Consider the following 22,274-nt stretch of genomic DNA (forward strand, 5'->3'; position numbering starts at 1 on the left):
GTGTTCCTGACACGAGGCGTGTTCCTGACACGAGGCGTGTTCCTGACACGAGGCGTGTCCCTGACACGAGGCGTGTTCTTGACACGAGGAGTGTCCCTGACACGAGGCGTGTCCCTGACACGAGGCGTGTTCCTGACACGAGGCGTGTTCCTGACACGAGGAGTGTCCCTGACACGAGGCATGTTCCCCCCAGGCCCGCTGCCCCCGGCCGCCGTGCGCCTGCTGAGCCCCGGGCACCCCGACAGGCTGAGCGTGGCCTGGGGGGCCGCGCCCGGGGGCACCGAGGGGTACACGCTGACCCTGTACCGGGCACCACCGGGCACTGTGGCAGCCACAGCCTCGCTTGGCAGAGACACCCACAACTTCACCTTCACGGGGCTGGCCCCGGGCAGCAAATACCTGCTGGAGGTGGCGTCCGTGGCTGGCTCCTTCAGGGCACCTGCAGCGAACGTCAGCAACTGGACGTGTGAGTACCTTTGGTGGGGGGACCTGTGCCCTGCTGGGCTGTCACGAGAGCTCGTGGCCAGGAGCGTGGTGGCCCTGCTGACCCCAAGCAGTGGGCAGGGCTCTGCCCACTCTTCATCAGCTCCACCAGGCAGCTGGAGTGCCAGAGCCATGCTCTGGGGCAGAACCAGAGGGGAAGTGGCAGCAGCAGGGTGTTCCCCTGTCCCCTAGCTGGCTGGGTGTTCCCTCCTCACCCCTCCCCAGGTGTCTCACTCCATCGGGACAGGGCTGTCCCTGCTCAGACAAGCACAGAGAAGTTTGCAGAGGCTTTGAGCTGACTCTGGGCTGGTGGGTGGAGCCACACAGTGGAGGCTAAGCGTGCTGTACATCTAAAAGATCTTCTAATATATATTTATTTTATCTAGATTTTAATACCTGTTGTGTTAATAATACAAAAATAAATTAAAATGTTTATAAAAAATAATCTTTAATAAGTTGAGTGTTAATAAGATTAAGCAAAGTTTCACTATATTTAAGTACTCAATCTCCATTTTTTTACTTTAATATTCTATTAAAATTTAATTTATTATTCTTTGTTATTAAATTTTACTCATTCTAAATTTAAGCGTTGTTTAATATAAATTATGCTAAATCTTGTTAAAAGTTATTTATCTAAACTATGTAAATGACATAGTTAATTTTCTTAGAGAAGTAAGCGTGGTGCATCCCTTCTGATGGCAGCACCAAGAGACCCCGAGTGTCCTGGGCCCCTTTGCTGACGTGTCTCCCCTGCTGTCTTGGCAGACCCCGTGGCACCCCGTAACGTGTACGTGACGAACCAGGGCTATCCCAACAGGCTGAGTGTGTCCTGGCGAGCTGAGCCCCAGGGACACGACGGCTACAGGCTCCTCCTCTATCACTCGGGGTCAGGCATTGTGGCTGCCAATGTCTCTGTGGGGAGAGGCACCAGCAAGTTCACCTTTTCTGGCCTGGCTCCAGGACACAAATACCTGCTGGAGGTGGTGTCCGTGGCAGGGCCCTATGCAGCCTCGGCAGGGAACATCAGTGACTGGACAAGTAAGTGTCAGAGCTGGAGATTCTGCATCCTGCAGAGCCCCAGCCTTCCCGTCTGGGTGGGCTCAGCACCTGTGGTGGGAAGGGGCAGAGACTCGGCCAGGACGGCTGCCTGGGAGCTGTAGGGTCAGAGAATGGTTTGGGCTGAAAGGGACCTTTTAAAGGCCATCTAGTCCGACCCCTCTGCTAGTGGCAGGGACATCTTCAGCTAGGTCAGGTTGCTCAGAGCCCTGTCTAAGCTGACCTTGAAGATTCCCAGAGATGGGACGAGATGGGGTGGGAGGTGCCAGTGTAGCAATGGGATCATGGGCTGGGCAAGCCCTGGTGGATGGGAGAGTGGGGCAGGGCAGTCCTGCTGCCTGTGGCTGCTGTTTCAGGAGGCAGCCTCCAGCCCATGGCCCCACTGGTTGAAGTCTGGCTCCTCCAGGCAAGGGTGACTGAACAAGAGCACGGCATCCCGTGGCAGTAGTGCTGCTCTGGTAGATGACACCCACAGCCTGGGGGACCACGAGGCCTCACAGCTTGGGGGGACACCCCACCATTCCTGCTGCATTTTTTCCAGGCACTCAGAGAATTGCTGGCATGGGGTATAAGGGGAGGATGGGCTTTTTTTTTGTTTTATGGAATGTGGAAATGCTGATAAGCACAATAAGCCTTTTCATGTGCTCGTCCCCACAGTCCCTGCACTTTGCTTGGGGAATCCAGCGGTCTCTGCTCCCACGCTCAGCCATCCCCTGGCAGGGTGCAAGGAGTCATGTGCTGAGCCCTTCAGGCAGGTTTCTAATGAAACTTGGTAATTAGCAGGAAGAAGAACCCATCTCCTCACACTCCTCACTCTGTATATCCTTCAGCTGCCATTTAAAGGTCATTTCTGGCAAACAGCAGCTGCAGGAATGTTATCACTGAACATGTGGAGTCTCCTTGTGTCACCCATCTCCTACTTGTGTCTCTGTAGAATAGAAGAGAGCACATGCATACCAGTAATACCAGTAACTCCTCCTGGTGTGGTTTTTGTTGTAGCCCCCTCAGTTCCCCAGAATCTCTCGGCGGTGGCTGAAGGGAACAACACGGTGCTGATCTCCTGGGACAGTGTCTCTGGCCAGCAGGACGACTGCCAGCTGTGGCTGCGGGACCCCCGGAACAGCTCGCTGCCCTGGCGGCACTCCCTGGGCACAGGACAGGTCCAGCACCTCCTGCAGGGGCTGATCCCAGGCAGGAACTACTCGGTGTCCTTGAGCTGTGTGGCTGGGCCCTACTGGAGCAGCACCAAGCCCTTGGCAGTGCCCATGGGTGGGTACACACTGCCACGGGAAGGGAGCGGGGCAGGCTGGAAGAGGGAGCAACACCTGGGTGGCCTCAAGTCTGGATGGACCCTTGAGTGTCAAGAGAGGCATGGGTGGGAGACAGGGAAGGCCAGCGAGGTGACCTCTGGTAGCCTTTGGCTCCCTAAGCTAGCCCCACCACAGATCTCCTGGCTGCCTGTGAGGCAGAGCAGACTTTGCAGATCTGCACTGGTTGATGTCTCCTGTAAGATGTGAGCTCAGGCCCTGCCCATTCCATGTCCTGTGGCTCATGGCACAGCAGGTTCCCAGGCTGCGAGTGTCCAGCTCTGCTCATCTCACTGGCCTGGGGAGCAGATGCTGACAGGGGCAGAGGTTGGGATTTCTCTGACCCAGCGAGTCCAGAGCCTGCCCTCTCCTTTGCAGAGCCAAATCCAGTGAAGGATGTGCAGTGCCTACCAGAGGCAAGGAGCCTTTACTTGAACTGGACGAGCTCTCCTGGAGATGTGGAGGCTTATGAGGTGGTGACAGAGAGGCTTTCTGAAGGACCCCCCACCTCCAGGCTTACCATGAGCATCCCTTCAAGCAAGGCCAGTCTGGAGGGGCTGGAACCAAACTCCTCCTACCAAATCCTTGTGAGCACCGTGGGCATGAACACACTGAGGAGCCAGGCTGTGACTCTGCTCTGCAGCACAGCAGTGGAGCGTGAGTGCCCTTTTTTCCCACAGCCTTGCCACAGGGAAACACGCCAAGAGACCCCAGAAAACGCCTGGTGTTGCTGGTCAGAGCTGGGGGCTCCTGGGGTGCCTGTGAGCCCCACGTGGTTGCCCTGCCCTGCAGTGGGTCGGGGCTCTGGCTGTGCTGCTGGGACAGCACAGGCTGAGCAGAGGGGGTCTGGGAGCAGGGACACACTAAGGTGCTGTGCCTGCTGGTTGCTCTTCCAGCCCTGCCCCCTCCCCTGCGTGCAGACGTGTTCCCAGTGGAGGCCAGTTCCACGGTCATCATTTCAGCCGACCTGTTCAGTGAGGAGAACGGCCAGATCCAGTACTACGGTGTCATTGCTACCACCAACGAGTCACGTAAGTGTCCCTGCATGGCCCAGGCTGTGGTGGCTCCCTGGGGGCAGCAGGACCCCTGGACGTCACTTTGGGACTGTCACTGTCACTGTCACCTTCCCCTCCAGTGCTGAGGCCCACCCAGGAGATCATGTCCAGCACATGGTACGACCACTACTACGGGACAGAGGACTCCTACCTGGCAGTGCTCATTCCCAACCCCTTCCATCAGAGGAGCTCCCCTGACACCTGGAGGGTGCCAGTGGGAACAGAGGAGTGTGGCCAGTCCAGGGCAACCTGCAATGGGAAGCTGAAAGACAACGAACAGTACAGGTGAGAAAGGTCAGCATCCCTCCTGAGGGGGAAAAAGGACTGCACGTGTCCCTGCAAGAATGCCACCAGCTCCCTGGATGTCACCTCAGCCTCAAGGTTTGGTGGACCCCAAGGGTTCTCCACCAAGCAGCATTTGAGGAAGGCAGGGTTGGCATGCAGGGAATATTTGGCAATGTAGAGGGCAGGGAGAGGGAAAGCTGAGGCTGCCAAGGGCTGTGTGTGTTGTCTCAGGAGCTGAGCAGGTGTCCAGCCCAGGATAGGAGCTAAAACAGGTGCTGTAATTTGTAGGACCTTCGTTTGTGACTCAGAACCATGTGCAGACAGTGCAAAAATGAAACTGATTTGGAAACAGTTCCAGTGGTGCCTACTCTGTGGGAGATCCAGAGGTTGGGGTTAGCAATAACCAGGCTGAGGTCTGAGTTCCCCATGAGACACACACATGGATCCCAACAGTCATACGTTCAGAGTCTGATTTGACAGTGAATAGGATCCAGGAACATGGAGGTACATATTTTCTTGTAGGGTACCTTTAAAACTGCTGATGAAAAACCAGGTTTTCCACCGCTAACAAAGAAAGGTATCTTTAGTCAGTCCTGTTAATTTAGCAGCTCACAGTTTCATCAAATGGGGACCAAATCCCATTTCTCTGATCGCCCAGAGTTTGGAAGGTTATCCCATTTCAATATAATGAAATTTGCAGCAAGGATGGCTGATTCTGATAAAGCCATTGAGAGCATTAGGAAAAGAGAATGAAAGTCCATGGGAGAGTGCGTGAACAAGAGAGCTTCCCTTTCCACTGGGAATAAAGGGAGAATGAAATCTGCCTGTATGTTTTGTGGTGAGTGGGTGTTGGGGATGGACCTCCTCTCCTCTCCTCTCCTCTCCTCTCCTCTCCTCTCCTCTCCTCTCCTCTCCTCTCCTCTCCTCTCCTCTCCTCTCCTCTCCTCTCCTCTCCTCTCCTCTCCTCTCCTCTCCTCTCCTCTCCTCTCCTCTCCTCTCCTCTCCTCTCCTCTCCTCTCCTCTCCTCTCCTCTCCTCTCCTCTCCTCTCCTCTCCTCTCCTCTCCTCTCCTCTCCTCTCCTCTCCTCTCCTCATTCTCACTACTGTTCCTATGTGCAGACATGGAAAACTTTACCTGATTCTGAGTTGTTTTATATTCACACCTGTGCCTAAAAGAGGCTCTTAAGCTGCTGGTTAGGGCAGCACTGGCGCAGGGGGTGGGAAATGTTTTTCCCCTGTTTTTCCCAGGGGAAAAGAAAAAGAGGGAGTTTCCAGAGAGACATTGCTGGGAAATTCCAGCCAGACTGGGGTCATGAGAGCAGAGAGCAGCTCTGGTGTGCTGTGCTAGCCTGCCTGGCAGGAGAAGGGCTGACAGTGCACTCCCATCCCATGTCCATCCCGTGTCCATCCCAGGTCGCTGGGCTGGCAGGGGATCTTAGAAGGTTCCAGAAGCCTGGAGACCGATCCCCCATCAGATCTGTCTGTTGTGCATTGCTCATGCCTCACCCCCAGGCGTGGCAGGGCAGGAGTTGCTGGTTCCCCCCTCAGCCTCGCTCTGCAGGGATGGAGAGGGAGCAGCAGGGACAGAGAGGGGTCAGCAGGGCACAGATCTCAGCCTAAGGGCTGGCAGCAGCCTCGAGGGGATTCAACAGCAGCACAACCACCCCAGGCACTGATGAGCCAAGCACAGGCTCTGTACCTGCCCCACTTGGACTTCTCACCCCAGCAGGGCCCTCCCACGGGGAGCAGCTTGCTCAGGGACATCAGGCCCTGTCATTAGTCCACCTGCCATGATTCCATCACATGAGTCAGTAACATGTACTGAACTGTCCAGTTATTCAGGACTAGAAGGTACTTTTACAGCACAGCTTTCTTACTTTTACACCACAGCTTTCTTTCAGTTTGGCTGCCCTAGAAACTTAAATGTTCTCAATACAAACAGCATTTGACCTAAATAGCCTAAATACCTGACTTAAATGTCTTAAATATCCAGCCTAAATATCCTCAGTGCATGGAACACTCAGCCTAAATATCCGACCTAAATATCCGCAGTAGACTTTGCTGCTGAATTAATGATTATCATAGTGGTGAAAAGCTGACAGCTCATTCCCACTCAGAATTTCTGTTCTTGTTCCCTGTCTTTCAGTGAGTTATTTATCCACAAGCCCTCATCTTTCATGCCATGGCATCTGCAGGCTCACTTTTCAGAGATCCATGCCCTGACAGCCAGGTGTGGGGACCTACACACAGTAAAACAAATTCTTGGCTGCTAAAATCCAGTGCTACCTTTAAGAACCTAGGCTTGCATTTAGGGCACACGAAGGGGTCCTTCCAAGTCCCCTGCTCAGAAGGAAATTCAGCTCTGCAGGGAGCTGTGGGCACTGGTGTGCCTGCTGCCAGGAGGGGATGAGGAGCAGATGTGCACAGGGAAGAGGATGCACCAGCCACTTGTGAGTGTGGGTGTGCAAGGAAGGGTCTGGGCAGGCTCAGCCCTCCCAGCTGAAATGCCTCTGTGTCAAACAGGGCTCAGCTCTTTCCTGTCAGCCCTGCTAACCAGCTGACATGAACGACGTGGTTTTAATTTTTGGTGTCCTATAAGAGACCAGACACTACCATTCTCTGCAGATAACCCTTTGGAGGAGAGCTGCTTCCCATTTGTGCTTGCTGGACAATTTCTCATGCTTTCCCAAGTGCAAGACACTTGCCCGAGAGGCAGAAAAGGGAGGAAGACCATTTCCACACGACCCCTAAGTCCATAACAGAAACTCAGCTTTTTCCAGGCAGCAGTTCTGTTCCCCTGGGTCCTGCCTGCTGGGTGCTGGGTTCTGGGTGCTGGGCTCAGCTCAGGCTGTCCCTGACACAAGACTCTGTTTTGCCTTTAGGTTCAGCATTGCTGCCTTCACCAAATATGACCCAGTAGCCCCTGCTGTGACATTCACCATGTTCTCAGGTAAGCTGGAAAATAGCATTTTCCCTACCTGGCCATGTAGGTTAATGAACAGCCAGAAAGAGATCATAGGCTATAGTAAATATAATAAATAGAATAAATGCCATCTATCATAGAATTATAAAATGGTTTGGGTTGAAAAGGACCTTAAAGCTCATATAGTTCCACACCCTGCCATGGGCAGGGACACCTTCTGCTAGCCCAGGTTCCTCCAAGCCCTGTCCAGCCTGGCCCTGGACACTTCCAGGGATCCAGGGACAGCCACACTCTCCCTAGGAACCCTATACCAGGGCCTCACCACCCTCATAAAAAAAACTTTTCTACTGATTCTTCTCTCTATACTCTCTCCTTTTAATTCCAGCTGCTGGATCCAGTGCAGACACAGGTCCACTCTCAATGCCAATAATTGCTGGAATCATTGTGGGGTCTCTTCTGACACTTGCAGCTGTTTTTGCTTTGGTTTACTGGAAACAGCTCAAAGCAAAGAGGTGAGCATGAGCCATGTCTTACCTGTTGATACCCAACCTTCAGTGCCAAGCCTGGAGGAGAGCAGGGTCAGAGTGCAAAAAGAGACTTAGACAAATTAACACGTGGGTTGGTGGAACTGTGCCTGGCAAGCTCAGAAGCCAAAGGCAGAGGGGAGAGAGGAGCTGCCCATGTGCAGTTAAGTCACAAAACCCTACAGGTGTGCAAGGCCTGCCAGTGGTACACAGTACCTCATGGCATCCATCTCTGCACTGCAGGCAAAAGTAACAGCTCCTGTGCTTTGATTCTAGAGCCAAGAAGAGCAGCCCACCCCAGGAGATGGTGACCTACAGCTTGAGGTGAGTGCTGGTGTCTGCCCTCTGTATGGCCCCACTGCAGCTCCCACTGTCCTTTGCCTACTTCCTTTTTCATGCTTTGACTCAGGAAAAGTCCAAGCGTCTCCTCTCCTCAGTTATTTTATAAATCAGCCTTTCCCAAGTTCAGTATTTATTGCCCAGCTCCATTCCAAGTCAATGCATTATCTCCACCTCCTCTACAAGCTTCTGCAGCAGGAGAATATTCTTACCAGCTGGAAATCCCTCCCAATATTTCAACTGTTGGACCTGCTTCCCTGGGCAGTGAGGTGGTTCTGAACCATCCCTGTGTGCAGCCAGGTCTCCTGGCAGGGCTGTCCCTGCCAGGCTGGCCAGGCCTCCCAGGAGCTAAGGCCAGTTTTCCTCTGGACTTTGTTTCCTGCAGAAACGTCCACCGGCCAGTTCCCCTGCAGAGCTTCAAGCAGTACTATGAGATGAAGACAGCAAGTGCTAACCACGCTTTCTTCCAGGAGTTTGAGGTGAGCTGAGACCCCTCCTAGAGATGAACCTTGGTTTCTGCACTCGGTGGCTCATGCTGTTGGGTGTCTCCAGGGGTGGTCACCCATCTCTGCAATCCAGCCAGCCTGTGGAGCAGCCTTGGAGGCCAAAGATTGGATGGACCAAGCAGTTCCTTTGCTCAAAAGCTGTTTTGTTCAAGTTCTGGTCAAAGCACACATGGAGCGAGGAGAACTAGCACAGAGCAGAGTGCCCAGCCCTGACTGGAGGGGAAGGGGAGAGGGGTGGTGTCATGGTTTGACACTGGTATAATGCCAGTGTTTTTATGAAAATGTAATGTTTTAATTGAATGTTGTGAAATGTGAGCAAGAATAGAGTAAAAAGTAGGCTCAAGCTTAATAACAAGAAAAAAACTTTATTAAGCTACTACTACTATTATATTACTATAAAAGGAAAAAGAAAAAAAGAAAGAAAAAAAAAACACGCAAAATTTAAAATTGAAGCTTTTTAAAGTATTCTAGACAATCGATAATCAGTCCATCGAGGGAGAGGAGTCCCTCCCGTGCCACAGACCCCCCAAGAAACACAGTTGCTACATCCTGTGTTTCCATGTCACTCATGGCACTGCCCGGAGAAAAAGTTTGCTATGGTGACCCTCTCCTTTCTATGTACAGTGCTCTTACTACTACTGCATGGATGGATAGACTGCTTTTAGGATTTTTCTTTTCAAGGATGCTCTTTTTTCCAAAAAAATTCTTTTTTCCGTGTCAAACCACGACAGGTAGTGATGAGAACCACCCTGGCAGTGGTAGAAAAGAGCCTGCAGACAGAGGGAAGGTCGAGGAGCACTCTCAGAGCTCCCGGGTCAGGCTGTGAGCTTCACCTCAGGCTGCCTTCCCTGGCTCCCACTGCCAACACCTGCAGCCTCTGGCCTGTTCTGCTGCAGCATCTTCAAATTCATATCAGCAATTTCAAACCCTCCTCAGATCACCCTTTCCTGGCGTCTTGAGTGAGGACAGGGGCAGAAGCAGATGCAGCACAAGATATTTCTGTTTGCTCAGCAGAAAATCCTCCAAGCTTTGTGGTAGATTTCCAAGCCTTTTCCCCCCAGTACTTGTTCTTGGGCTTTTCTTTTAAATATAAACAGTGCTGCTGGAAAAGGCAGTGGGAAAAGCCAGCATGGCTCAGAGTGCACAGGCCATGTGAGGAGGGGAGTGGAGCAGTTCTCTGTATGAGGCTAATCCTCTTTACCCTCCAGACAGAGCCACTGGCCATGGGCAGGGAGCTGAGCTGACCAGGAGCTCTCCAGAGGAATGTTGGTGCTTATCTTTTCCCCTGTCCCACAGGAGCTGAAGGAAGTTGGGAAGGAGCAGTCGAAGGTGGAGGCTGAGCTGCCAGCAAACATCTCCAAGAACAGATATGCCCATGTGTTGCCCTGTAAGTGCTGTCTCCTGCCTTCTCCCCAGCCTCCAGGGTGGGAGCTCACAGGGCAGTGTTCAAGGGCAGGCTCACCTTGCGTCCCTGCCAGGGTCAGTGCCTGGCTCCTTTCCTGCGAGCAGGAGGACTCTTGAAATGGGCCTCAGTTTCCAGTTTCCTACTGGAGACTCAAGGCTTAATGGCTGAGCCACCGTTCTGCCCAGTCCTCCAGCTGTGCTGGGTGGGCCCAGCTCAGGATGGTCCCAGCAAGAGACCAAAGGGGGTCCATGAGCTTCACTGGGGGCCTCACGACCCCAGCTCTGTCTGCCAGTGCCCTGCTAGCCCAGCTGGCAGGCAGAGCTCACCTCTGCAGGGAGAAGGTGCCTGGCAGAGCACGGAGCCTCCCTGCAGGAGCTGCTGAGGCTTCTCCCACTGGGTCACCCAGGCCCCATGTCCTGGTGAAGGGCTCCCTGGGGCTCACCTGTGTGTGCTCTCTTTCAGATGATCACTCTCGGGTCAAGCTGAGCCAGCTGGGGGAGGATCCACACTCAGACTACATCAATGCCAACTTCATGCCTGTGAGTGCCCACCTGCCCTCCCCACTGAGATATGGCCACAGGGCTCCATCACAGAAGCTCTGCCTGGCTTGAGGCACAGTGTCCCCTTCTGGGAGGGCTGGTGGCCCTGGAATGTGCTGGTGAAGGCACAGCTGGCACAGGCCAGCGGGAAGCTGGGGGGAGGTGGAGAGGTGTGGCTGTCCTGTAGCAGCCACTGGTGGATCTGTGAGATGGGAAATGCTGCCAGTGTGGGAAATCTCTCTGCTTTCTTCTCGTGGACTGTCTGTCCTCTTCCATCACCTCCCAGCTTACTGCCCTGTCTCTCTGCCTGCTCTTTTCCCTTCTGGTCTGTGCAGCTGCACTTGAACAACCCTGGAGCTGTGCCTTCATCCCCCCTGTGTGAGGTGTTCCCAGGTAACAGGCAGGGCATGCTGCATGCATGGGCCGTTGTGTGGATCTGGGACGTGTGTGTGTCCAAGGGCAAAGAAACCCTGAGACCTTGCATGCTCACCCTGCCCTCAGCAGGGAAGGGGAAGCACAGGGATGACCCAGATCTGTCTTTCTCTGGTTAGACTGAATGAGGAACTGCTTGGAGGGAAATGTGTGGGTCATTTTATTCCAGATAAGTAGAAAGTGTAGCTGGGCAGCTCATGCTTCCTGTGAAATCAGCTGCTGCTGAGATCAGCTGCCTAGGACCTGTGCCCACATGGGCTAAGGGCAACAGGAATTTCTCCTTCTACCACAAAAACAGACCAGGCACTGACTGGTCCCAGGGCAGGACCCACCTGCCTTGGCAACCTGCTAACTCATCTTGTTCTTGTCTGCCTCTTGCTCAGGGCTACACATCCCAGCAGGAGTTCATTGCCACCCAGGGGCCCCTAAAGAAAACCATAGAGGACTTCTGGAGGCTGGTGTGGGAGCAGAACGTCTGCAATATCATCATGCTGACAGTGTGCATGGAGAACGGGCGGGTAGGTCGGTGCCAGCCCAGCCCTGGCGGTGTGAGCTGAGCCCAGGGCTGGGTTGTGTCCTCCACAAAACCCCTGCTCTGACACAGCTCCAGGATGAGCAGAGCCCACACAGATTCTCTGACAGTCTGGGGGAAGAGAGGCTGATCTGTGCAGCTCAGCCACAGCTTGGGGTGGGAGTTTAGCTAGGGCCATGCCCATCACCCTCAGATATTTCTGCAGAATCTGAAATTGCCATGTCCTCTGGGTGAGCCACCTCACGTGGACTGTTCCTCCAGTCTCCAGGAATGATGGGACCCACTCAGATCCTTTTTTTCTGGAGGAGGTTTGGATCCAAATGAAGGGGCTGTGAGGGAGAACTGTGCAAAGCTCCCAGTGGGAAGGGGAAGCACCCCTGCCTGCTCCTCAAGATCTGTCCTGGCTCCCCTACAGCTGCTGCTCTGAAGATGCTCCCTGGGTATTGTAAATGCAGGCAAACCCAATGGGAAGAAATGATGATGTTTGACTCAATTTAGAAGGCTGAATAATTTCTTTATTATAACTAGGCTAAAATATATTAATATACTATATAAAAGAAGGATACTAAAACTACATACTACTTTCTCTGACTCTAACACAACTAGTGCCCCTCTCTGAGAGTCCAGCCCCAGATGTGTTGTATTGGCCATCAGGCTCAAACATTCCTCACCAGAATCCAATCAAGCACTCACTCCAGATAAACAATTGCCCAAACACATTCCACGTAGGAAAAACAAGGAGCAGAAATAGAAATTGTTTTCTCTTTCATTTCTCTCTGTGCACTTCTATGAAAAATCCTGGGAGGGAGAGAAATGTGCTTGCCACACCTGGGAGCCAGATCACCTCATCCCTCACTGGGACCCTGTCCTGCTCTAGGTGCTCTGTGATCATTACTGGCCATCAGAATCTGCCCCGGTGTCCTATGGGCAGGTGAGGGTCCACCTGCTGATGCAGAGCAGCTCTGAGGAGTGGACAGTGCGGGAGTTCAAGCTGTGGCACGTGAGTGCAGCCCCAGGGGCTGTGGGGACGTGTCGGGGCTTTGGGGTGGGCACTGGTGGGGATGAAGTGAAGTTTCTCCTCAGCGATGGTGGCACCTTTCCCTGCCATTTCTGGGGCTCAGAGAAGAGCCCAGCCCTGAGAAGCAGTGAGAGTGACACGGGGGTGTCCAGCACGTGTCACGCTGCTCTCCACCCTTGCTCTCTGGTCTCCATGGACAGACTGCAGTGTCCAGGCCATGTTCCCTGGCACTCAAAGGCAGACGTCCTCCCTCCCACCTCCACAGCACGGCAGGGGCTGTGGGGGAGCACGGAGGAGCAGAAGCCACCAGGCAGTGCAGACCTGATGTTGGCTGTTCCCTGCAGCTGAGGTGTCCTCAAATGCCCAGGTGATGTTTCCCCCCTCTCAGCCCCTAAATTATCAGGCTAGCCCCGAGATCTGAGGCTGTGAGGGGAGGAATATCAGGAGATGGCAAAGATTTCCAAAAGAGGCTCTTACCCCGATGTAGTTGTCCAGCTCTCTTTATTCTGTGATGTCCAAGGGAAAGTGTGGGGCAAAAGAGGACGAACAGGAAATGTCAGGGGTTTATCCAGGCTTTGGGCAGGGAGGGCTCCTTGGCTCTCCACCAACCCTGTCAGGGCAGGAAGGAGGGTCCAGGGTTATGTGATCAGAGTCACGGGGTCCCAGGGAAGGGGGAAAAGGCATGTCCTGAGCACACCGTAACACCCAGGTGCTGTCAGGGCTGTGAGCCCGCCCCGGGGGCTGCACACCCATCAGCAATCCCTGTGCAGGAGGGTCTGCGGGCAGAGCGCTTCGTGTCCCACCTGCACTACACAGCATGGCCCGACCACGGCATCCCCGAGTCCACCTCTTCCATCATGGCCTTCCGGGAGCTGGTCCAGGAGCACATCCAGAGCACCAAGGATGCAGGGCCGACCCTCGTGCACTGCAGGTGAGGCTCTGCCCCACGGGATGGTGGGGGGATGAGGGTCCTCCTGGTGCACAAAGTGTGAGTGAGGGAAGGCAGTGCCCAGGAGACACAGCTGCTCTCTGGAGTCTCCTGCTGGGTGTTGAGGAGCACGGGAGCGCTGGCAGCCTGCCCCAGCCCCAGGCTGTGGGGCAGGGGGAGATGCTCAGCACCAAGCCAGGGCAGCCTGGGTGCTCCCCAGCCCCATCCCTGCTGGGGCCGTGCCCAGGGAGCAGCCTTTGGGAGCGGGTGCAGCAGCAGGAGGGAGCCTGTGGTGTCAGGCCTTGTTTAACCCTTGCTGTTCTGTGCCTCAGTGCTGGCGTGGGCCGCACGGGCACCTTCATTGCCCTGGACCGGCTGCTGCAGCAGATGAAGCAGGAGAAGGTGGTGGACATTTTCGGTGTTGTTTACTCCTTGAGGATGAACCGGTACCTGATGATTCAAACGCTGGTGAGACCTCTGCTGCCTCTTTCCCCTGGCCCCTCGCTTGTTCCATTGAAGTTCACAGGGCTGGCAGCTGGATGAGCTGGCCAGCCAGCCCCAGCACCCCCAGGCTGGTCCTCAGCCTGTCACTGTGTCATCCTGCTGCTGAAAGCAGCAGCTCAGCTGGAGTGGAAATTGCTGGGGGGGGTCTTCAGCTGCTCCATGCCCTGCTAGACCCACAACAGCAACATCCAGAGTCTCAGAGACCTCCCAGGAGGCTCAGAAACACCCCAGAGCACTGAGGAACAGGATCAGGCCCTTTGCAGACATTTCTTGACCCACACCATGTTGTTGGTCTGTGGTGCTCCCCAGTCTGTCTCCTGTCTCCAGTCTTGGGGCTGGGACAAGGTGTCAGGATTACCCTTCAGGAGAGGGACCATCCCCACCCCCCCCGTGCTGTCTCTGCAGTGTGATGGTCTGTCTGCCTTTGCCTTCCAGTCCCAGTACATTTTCCTGCACAGCTGCATTCTGGACAAGATCTTGGAGGAACCTCTCCTGGATTTATCAGGGACAGAGAGGTAAGGCCTTGCTTTGCCACTCTGCCCACCCTGATCCACAGCCCCTCCCAGCAAGCCCTGGCTGCAGGACAGGAGGACAGGAAGCCCAGCCAGCCTTCCCAGCTGCTGCTGTGAGTGGGGTGTTCCTGCAGCAGGGGTGCCCAGCACAGGACAAAGTGCATCTCCCGGGTACACCAACACCAGAGATGTGCAGAGCTGTCCTGGAGAAGGCATCTCCCTCAGCCTCAGCTTCCCAGCCCACAGACATGCCCTAGAGATAATGTAAAACTGGAGAGGCTCATGGCAGCAGGGTGACCTTGGAATGTGCTCCAATGGAGGCCAAGAGGATGGAGCAGGGTCCAGCTGGGCATGGCTTTGACCACCTATCTCATTGTCTTGGGGCTGCATCTGGAGGTCATGCACTCGTCTCTGTGGTCAGATTGTCTCCTCCCTCATGCAGGAGAGGACGTCTTTGTCCTTGCTGCCTCTTGGGAATGAGTCCTGGGCTGTGTCACCCCTGAGACCTGCCCCTGTGTGGGGGAGAGCAGGTTGTCACGGGCCGGAGCTGGGCTGGGGGCCTGGGAGGCCCCGGGCACGTGAGGAGTGGAGTTGTGCCCACAGCCCTGCCCACCTGCTGCAGACACAGCCTGGGTGCTGCTCAGTGAGCTCACCCCGGTGCCCTGCCTCTCTCCCCAGGTCCTGCCCCATCCCACTGAAGAGCTTTGCCCAGCACTATGCCCAGAAGGCAGCCAGGTCCCACACGGGCTTCCTGAGGGAGTACGAGGTGAGAGCTGTCTCGGGCAGGTGCAGGGAGTGCTGCCATGGCTGTGTGTGCTGAGGGCACCTGGGGAGTGACCGAAGCTGCTCGGGCTGGGGGACACTCTGTGAGTGCCTCCTGAGTGGGTCCCATGCCCCGGTGCTGGCAGTGTCCCCTCTCCACGGCATTGCATGCCCAGGCACACAGCTCCCCCATGCATTCTGCACTGGTCAGGGTCTGGCCAGCACCCCTCCCTCCCAGGTGCCTGCCTGGACAGCAGCAGCCCCTCCTGCCAGCATGGCACAGCCCTGGCACCCACTGCAGAGCTGCTCCTGTGGCTCACGCTGCTGCCATCCCCCTCTGCCAAGTCCAGGTGTCCTCAGGAGGCCCCGGTTCTGACCCTTCCCTCACTGCCTCCTCCACTCTCTCTCACCCTGGCAGGCCCTCCTGGAGGTGGTCAAGGAAGAAGCCAGCTCTGCATCCCCATCTTCAGGCAGCCAGCAGACACGGCCCTCCTCCAGCATCCTGCCGTGTGAGTTCTGGGACACCCGGCATCCTCCTCCTTCTTTTCCTTCTCCTCCCCCGTGGAGCCAGGCTGCACCAGGACCAGTAGTCCAGAGCACAAGAAAGTGTTTTGAGGCTCTGGTGACTCCCCCAGAAGGTTATCAAGGTGTTTGGGGTGGAGGACGTGGTGCTTGGGACGGGGATAGGTGGGTTTGCTCAGCCTGGAGAAGGAAAAGGGGAGATCTTATTGCTGTTTCCAGCTGCCTGTGGGAGGGCACAGGGAAGACATGGAGTCTTCTCAGAGGAGACAAGGGGGTGCTTTGGGAGGGTAATCCTACTTGTAGAAGGAATAGTGAATTTCCATGGAGATGGTCAAACCCCAGAACAGAGACCCAGAGGACTTGCAGGCTCTCCATCCCTGGAGAGGGGCAGATCTCCACTGGCTCAGACCCCGAGTGACCTGCCCTGCAGGAGCTTGGCACAGAGACCTGCCTTTGGGAGCCAGCATCCACAGGCTGGAGATGAGCACTGCAGAAGGAGTGCCCTTGCCAAGAAATGGTGAAGGAAAGATTGGATTTGTGTGGCAGTCAGTCTGCAAAACCTGTTTGGGCTCAAGAGTGCCTTGAATCCCTCCAGCTGACACTCCTTTGCAGATGATCGCTCCAGAGTGAAGTTCTCCCTGCTGGAGCAGGGCCCCCTCTCAGGACTGCTGCAGGTGTGGCGTGTCCCGGTGAGTCTCACACCCACCCTGGCGTGGTCCCTGCCCTGGCTGTGCTCCTGCACTGCTCCCCTGCTCCCTGTCACTGTGGTCCTGTGTGGAGAAGAGGGGACTGCAGGGACTGAGGACATCCCTTCCCTGCCCAGTTTGGGCTGCCCTCACCTGCCTCCTCTCCTCTCCTCTCCTCTCCTCTCCTCTCCTCTCCTCTCCTCTCCCTCTCCTCTCCCTCTCCTCTCCCTCTCCTCTCCCTCTCCTCTCCCTCTCCTCTCCCTCTCCTCTCCCTCTCCTCTCCCTCTCCTCTCCCTCTCCTCTCCCCCATTCCTGCAGCCACCTGGGCCAACAGAACCCCCTCTCCAGCAGGAGAGTGACCTTCTCATTCCCCACCCAGGGCTGTGGCTCCAGCAGGGACTACCTGGCTGTCCAGGGCCCTGACAAGCTGACCATGGAGGACTTCTGGACCCTGGTGTGGGAACAGGATGTTCACACAATCCTAACGCTTCTGCCATGGCAGGAGAAGGGGGAGGTAAGGCTCTGTGCCCACCTGTGCCATGGCAGAGTGGGAATCTGTTCAGTGGAGTTGGAACGAGCAGAGCTCTCAGCTCTTCTCTGCCTCCTAAGTCCTGCGGAGCCAGCTTAGCTGAAGCTGGACCTTTCTGTGTCCAGGTGCTCCCACAGCTTTTTGTGGGATTCAGGCTCTGTCACCCATGCCTGGACTCAGCTGCCCTTCAAGCTGCATCTGTGAGAGACCCAGGGCAGCTCTGCCCAGCCAGGGTGCGGGCACTGGCTGAGCAATTCCAGCTCTGAGCTCTGAGCAGGGCTGCCAGGCAGCTCTGGGCTCCCAGATGAGCTGGCTGAACCTGCTGGTGTTGCTGGAACTCCCTCAGGTTTTAGGTGGGGGATGAAGTGACACGGAGAGATGCTGGAGTGCTCTTGGTGCAGCCCCACCACAGACCCCAGAGATGGTGACTGATGACACACAGTGACCATCAACAGAAAGCCAAATTCCTTGTTGCACACAGGTGCCAGGTGAGGTGTGCTGGCCCCTGGAAGGAGACTCTCTCTGCACGAAGACACTGACCATCCAGTGTGACACAGAGAAGCTGGTCTCAGGATGGAGATGTACCCAACTCAAACTCAAACACGTGCGTGTCCTTGGGGCTGTCCTGCTTCCACCTCCTGGGTGGGGGTGGGTCTGTAGGGGCTGAAGGCTCTGTGGGACTTCTCCAGGCTGCAAGAGCAGAGTGCCAGCAGTCCACAAATGCAGGAGTGAGTCTGGATTGCAACATCCAGAACTAAGTGGACACAGGAGTGTCCTGGTTTGAAGAGCAAAGCCAGTGAGAGGCTCTAAGTTAGAAATACAATTTATTAGGAAAAAAAAAAAGGGAACAAAGAACCAAATATATACAATAGCACTGACAGAGTTAGCGATACAACCTGACACTCTGGCTAGGGTGGTGGTAGCAGATATGGTTCTGTCCAAGCAGTGCTCCTGCAGACTGATGTAGTTTCCCTCTGGAGGTCCAGTGCAGAGAAGGTCTCAGCTGTTCCTCTTGGAAGAGGGGATCTACTTGCTGTCTGCACAACCCCGCTGATATCCTTGATGGTGTCGTTTGACTCCTCCCTCTGGGCGGAGCATCTCACAACAGAATGCTGTGATCTTCTCAGCCATGTGGCTGAAAGAACAGGTCCCCTGGAGGGACTTATCCCTGAGCCACGAGATAAGGAAAGAAAGGGATTGCAGCTCGAGGTGGTGATGGAATACACCCCAATATTATAACCTAGGACAAGGAGATACATGGAGAAGCCCTGCGGGCTGCTAGGTCTGTCTGACCCTTTTGAAGTCCCACACAGCTCTCAGTTCCCTCTCCAGGGGCAAGTCAGGGTGCTGTGGGGAAGGAGAGCAGGTTGCCAGAGTGGGTGGTGGGCAGTGATGCCTGGACAGCTTTACGGAAGCAGGCAGAAAGCTCAGGGAAGTCTCAGAGAGGATGAGGGAATTTGGGCTCCCGTGCATCCAATCTCACCCGTCCCTCCCCAGTATCCACGTCAGCTCTTTGTGTCCCACAGGAGAAGAAGGCAAAGGAGAGGCAGGTGCAGAGGTTCCTGTACACGCTGTGGAGCACCAAGAAGCAGCCTGATGTGCAGGGCCTGGTGGAGCTGCTGGGGGCTGCCAGGCGGGGCACGCCCCAGCGCAGGAGAGCAGCTCCAGTCCTGCTGCACTGCAGGTACCCGGCTCAGCCCTGCACACAGTGCCTTGGCAGGCCCAAATCCCTCCTGCTTTGGAAAGCCAGGTGTCTGCTAAGGCAGGCAGGAGCCTTCCTTGAAATGGAAAATGTAAACCCCCTTCCTACGAATTATTATCATTTTGAAATCAAGGGGCTCTCAGGCAAAGATATGGGAGTAGGAATAACAGTTCTTTACTAGGAAAATTAAAAATACAAATGCAATAACACAAAAAAGAAAACAAACCACTGCCAGGGTCAGAATCTGATCTGACAGCCTGTGGGTCAGGGAGGTGGCAGCAGTCCCATCCCATGGGGGCTCAGCCCTCCTGCAGTGCCAGCTGTGCTTCTGCTGGAGCAGGATCCTGCACAAGGGGGAGTTTTCCTCTGGAGCTCCAGGGCTGGGGGAGATGGGCCATGCCCTGGGTCCATGGGAGCCAGTGGAAGTTCTGAGCCTGGGAGGTCACAGTGCTCTGCCAGGGCTGGGAGAAGACAGGGCAAACAGGGCTGGGCTGGGGGAGCTTGGGTGGAGCAGGCATTCCCAGGCTGAGGTGCCCAGGCCATCCCTGGGTAGCTGCAGGGATACTGGGAGCAGCCCTGGTACACTCACTGGCACACAGAGAGAGCCCACAGTGCCCACATGGCTCCTTGGACTGGTGCCCTCCTCCAAAGGGGTTCAGCTCAGCCTGGCCTGGCATCACTGACCCCCCCTTGTCCCCTGCAGTGGTGACATGAGCCAGATGGGGACCCTGATCTCCCTGGATTGCCTGTTGCACCAGATGAAAGCTGAGAGAGCTGTGGACATCTACGGCGTGACCCTCCAGCTGGCCAGAAGCTGCTGCCTCATGACCCCAACTCTGGTAGGTGGAAGGAGAAGGGGTGGAGAAGGTGGCCAGGGTGCAGCAGAGTCTTCATGCTGACCTGCCTGGAGCTGGCAGCACCCTGCCCACTCCTGGGTGCTCTCTGCTGCCTCTCCAGCCTCAGCAGGGATTTACTTCATGCTCCTGGCACTGACATTTCCCAGGCAAGAGTTTTCCATCTCCTCAGTTCTCAGTTAAGATCAGTTAAATGGCATGTGGGCTCACAGTAAATCAAAGCTCTCTCCCCACTGCACTCGAGGAAGAGTGGAGCACTGGTGTCACCCTGCACAACCTGCCTGCTCCCCCTTGGCAGCTGGGCATGGCTGTCAGCCTGGGCACCCAGAACCTGCTGGCTGTCCCCTTGGCCAGCACCTTTTCTGCTCCATCCCTGACCCAGAGCCTGGCATCGCAGCTGGGGCTGCCCCAGGGGGACAGCAGGACACAGTGCCACATGAGCAGGTGCCCTGTGGGCTGTGGCACTGTCTGATGGGGCTGCTCTGTGCCAGCCCAGCCTTGGTGTGCCAGCCCTGGTGGGTGCTTGTGGCACCAGAGCCTCTGGACATGCTCCAGCTGCTGCAGCTGCTGAGTGAGCTGCTGCACAGCCCTGGAAACACTCCCCACAGGGCACAGCAGAACTGGGGAAGATCTCTCCAAGGCTTCCCAGCTGCAGAGCCTCCTTCCAGAAGCTAATTACATTCTTAATTAATGTGAACCATGTGTGTGGTGGGAGCCAGAGCAGGGCAAGGCGCTCGCTGCCCCGCTGCAGAGCTGCTTTGTGCTCCCGCAGCCCGGCCCTGCAGGGACACAATTCCCCCAAAAAGGCACAGCGAGGGCCCATCAAACGCTGCTGTCCTGCTGAAGGGGGGCAGCAGAGGAGCTGCTTCCCCTCAGAGCAGCAGGGCTACCCTCCTCCACCCTCTGGGGGCTTACCAGCACCCCTTTGTGTCTGGCAGGGTCATCGGCTGCTGGCATGCCAGAGGGATGGTGTTTTTGGGGGGCAGCACGGGGGAAGGTGAACCTTTGGTGGATATTCAGGGGTGACTGTGGGATGTTAAGCACCACCGTGGTGCATGTCCCGGGGGATGAGCTCTTGCATGTGGCCAGTGGGGCTGCAGTCAGCCCTGGGCTGTCAGTGCCCGTTTCACAGCCAGACCTGGCTCACTGCAAACACGCTGTGACCTGGAGCCTCAGCCATTGTGTGATCCTGGCATTCCCCTCCACCAGGGGAGGAGGCTCCTCGTGACTTGTGGCTCAGCCAGAGCATTAACAGCCCTGGGAATGCTGCTGGGGCCCCTCTGCAAGCCCTAATCCCCCCGGCCATGCCGCGTGATTCCAACCCACCCCATCTGCTGCCTGGCCTTGCCCTCCAGCTCTGTGCCCTGAGTACAACCCCATTTCCCTTCCTCACATCTTGCCTACTCAGCCCTGACTTTGCAGCCTGCTGGCATTTTGGGGCAGCCTGGCATTTGGGTAGAACCTCCTATCAAACACACAGGGGACTCAGGACCCCAGAGCCCACATTTGGACATGATGGATCAGTTTGGTGATGCTAAAAAGAGACACTGCAGCTGGGCTAAACCCACACAGATTTTTCTGTACCTCTGTGAGCCTGTAAGCATCTGCCCTGATCTGCTGCCAGCACCTGACTGGTACACTGGGACTACACCAAAGTCCAGAGGTCATCCCTCATGGCCCCAGGTCACTGCCAGACCCCAAGCCTCCAGCTCCATGCCCTGCAGCATCACTGGAGGTGCTCTGGTTTTGGATGAAAACACCACAGCACATCCAAAAAGCCACTGGGGCCCTTGGAGGGGAAGCCAAATGAAATTGTTCCTCTGCAGCTTGGGTGGTATGTTCCTCTCAGCCCCATCACAGGGGGATGAGGAAGGGGCAACAAACAGGGTATAACAGGCTTGATTCTTCCTTTCTGGGTGGCTGTGGTGACACAGTACCATCATGGACTACTGGGGAGAGCAAATCCTGCTCTGCTGTCAGACACTGTTCCTTAATTGGGATTTTTTAAAGCAAACTGAAAGGTTAATGTGTGACCTGGAGGTCTCTGTCAGAAACCTGACTCTGACCCCCCTTTCTCTCTTGCAGGACCAGTACATGCTCCTGTACACCTGCATCCAGGACATCATTGCTCAGAGCCAGCCCTAACAGCACCTGGCCCTTCCTGGCACTTCTGCCTCCCCCTGCAGGGTCCTGTGCAGAGCTGGGGGCTGGTGAGGGCACCAAGGGACTCCTGAGGGACAGAGGGAGCCCTGCAGGAGCGGTGACCTCCCTGGGCACTGTCCCCACTGTGGTGTCAGCTGTGACTCGGGGTGTCCTGGACACAGGGACAGCATCCTGCCACGCAGCCCTGCAGCCTCTCAGTGCACACCTGGTGAGGGGCTGGGCAGGATCTCTCTTCTGGAGATCTCCTGGGGTTTCTGGTGCCTGGAGGGTTCTCTACCCCCTCAGTACCCGCTGTGGGGCTCTGCAGTGCCCCTGAGCCCAGCAGGAGCATGGAGCACTGCTCTGCAGTGCCCGTGGGCTGTGCTGTGTGGGGTCTCAGATGTGCTGTGGGCAGAGCACTGTGGGAGCTGCCTTGTCTCAGCTGGAATGGTCTTAGGTACAAACAATAAAGAGCCCTAGGAAGAGGTGTGCTTGTAAGGGGGGCTTGGCTGATGTGGAGGCTACAGCACAGCACATGGCTGTTTCCCAGCCATGGGGCACAGCAGTGCCCCTTGGGCACTCCAGATGCTGCAGTCCGTGGCACAGCAGCTTCTGGCCACTCTCAGCTGCTCCTTCCCCTGAGGCAACACTTGTGCAGTGAATGTCCAGCCCACCAGACACATGTTCAGACGAAGCCTGGGCTCAGAGTTGTGAAGCTGCTGGGTTCACC

At 55.9% G+C, this 22,274-nt stretch overlaps 1 protein-coding gene across 5 annotated transcripts in view; it reads left to right on the forward strand.

The window, feature by feature from the left end:
• The window catches only part of LOC110469184 (receptor-type tyrosine-protein phosphatase V-like), a 43,290-nt gene extending 21,248 nt beyond the window's left edge, over positions 1–22,042 (forward strand). For 3 of the 5 annotated variants that reach the window (XM_077789047.2, XM_085561468.1, XM_085561469.1), the window contains 25 exons: positions 194–466; positions 1,249–1,521; positions 2,539–2,808; positions 3,225–3,503; positions 3,743–3,877; positions 3,982–4,186; positions 7,068–7,135; positions 7,494–7,620; positions 7,909–7,956; positions 8,357–8,450; positions 9,774–9,864; positions 10,345–10,421; positions 11,237–11,371; positions 12,263–12,385; positions 13,174–13,334; positions 13,664–13,799; positions 14,271–14,350; positions 15,026–15,113; positions 15,528–15,618; positions 16,244–16,320; positions 16,697–16,831; positions 17,328–17,450; positions 18,373–18,530; positions 19,252–19,387; positions 21,488–22,042. In XM_077789047.2, coding sequence (XP_077645173.1) covers positions 194–466; positions 1,249–1,521; positions 2,539–2,808; positions 3,225–3,503; positions 3,743–3,877; positions 3,982–4,186; positions 7,068–7,135; positions 7,494–7,620; positions 7,909–7,956; positions 8,357–8,450; positions 9,774–9,864; positions 10,345–10,421; positions 11,237–11,371; positions 12,263–12,385; positions 13,174–13,334; positions 13,664–13,799; positions 14,271–14,350; positions 15,026–15,113; positions 15,528–15,618; positions 16,244–16,320; positions 16,697–16,831; positions 17,328–17,450; positions 18,373–18,530; positions 19,252–19,387; positions 21,488–21,547 — 3,443 coding nt within the window. In that variant the 3' untranslated portion in view covers positions 21,548–22,042. Of the gene's footprint in view, positions 1–193; positions 467–1,248; positions 1,522–2,538; positions 2,809–3,224; positions 3,504–3,742; positions 3,878–3,981; positions 4,187–7,067; positions 7,136–7,493; positions 7,621–7,908; positions 7,957–8,356; positions 8,451–9,773; positions 9,865–10,344; positions 10,422–10,756; positions 10,815–11,236; positions 11,372–12,262; positions 12,386–13,173; positions 13,335–13,663; positions 13,800–14,270; positions 14,351–15,025; positions 15,114–15,527; positions 15,619–15,973; positions 15,993–16,243; positions 16,321–16,696; positions 16,832–17,327; positions 17,451–18,372; positions 18,531–19,251; positions 19,388–21,487 lie in introns of those variants that run through there. The other 2 variants (XM_085561470.1, XR_014950184.1) reach the window with 2 other exon arrangements.
• Positions 22,043–22,274: the final 232 nt, after the last annotated feature.

This window comes from Lonchura striata, chromosome 26 (assembly GCF_050655825.1).
Source record: "Lonchura striata isolate lonStrDom1 chromosome 26, ASM5065582v1, whole genome shotgun sequence".
Taxonomy (NCBI): domain Eukaryota; kingdom Metazoa; phylum Chordata; class Aves; order Passeriformes; family Estrildidae; genus Lonchura; species Lonchura striata.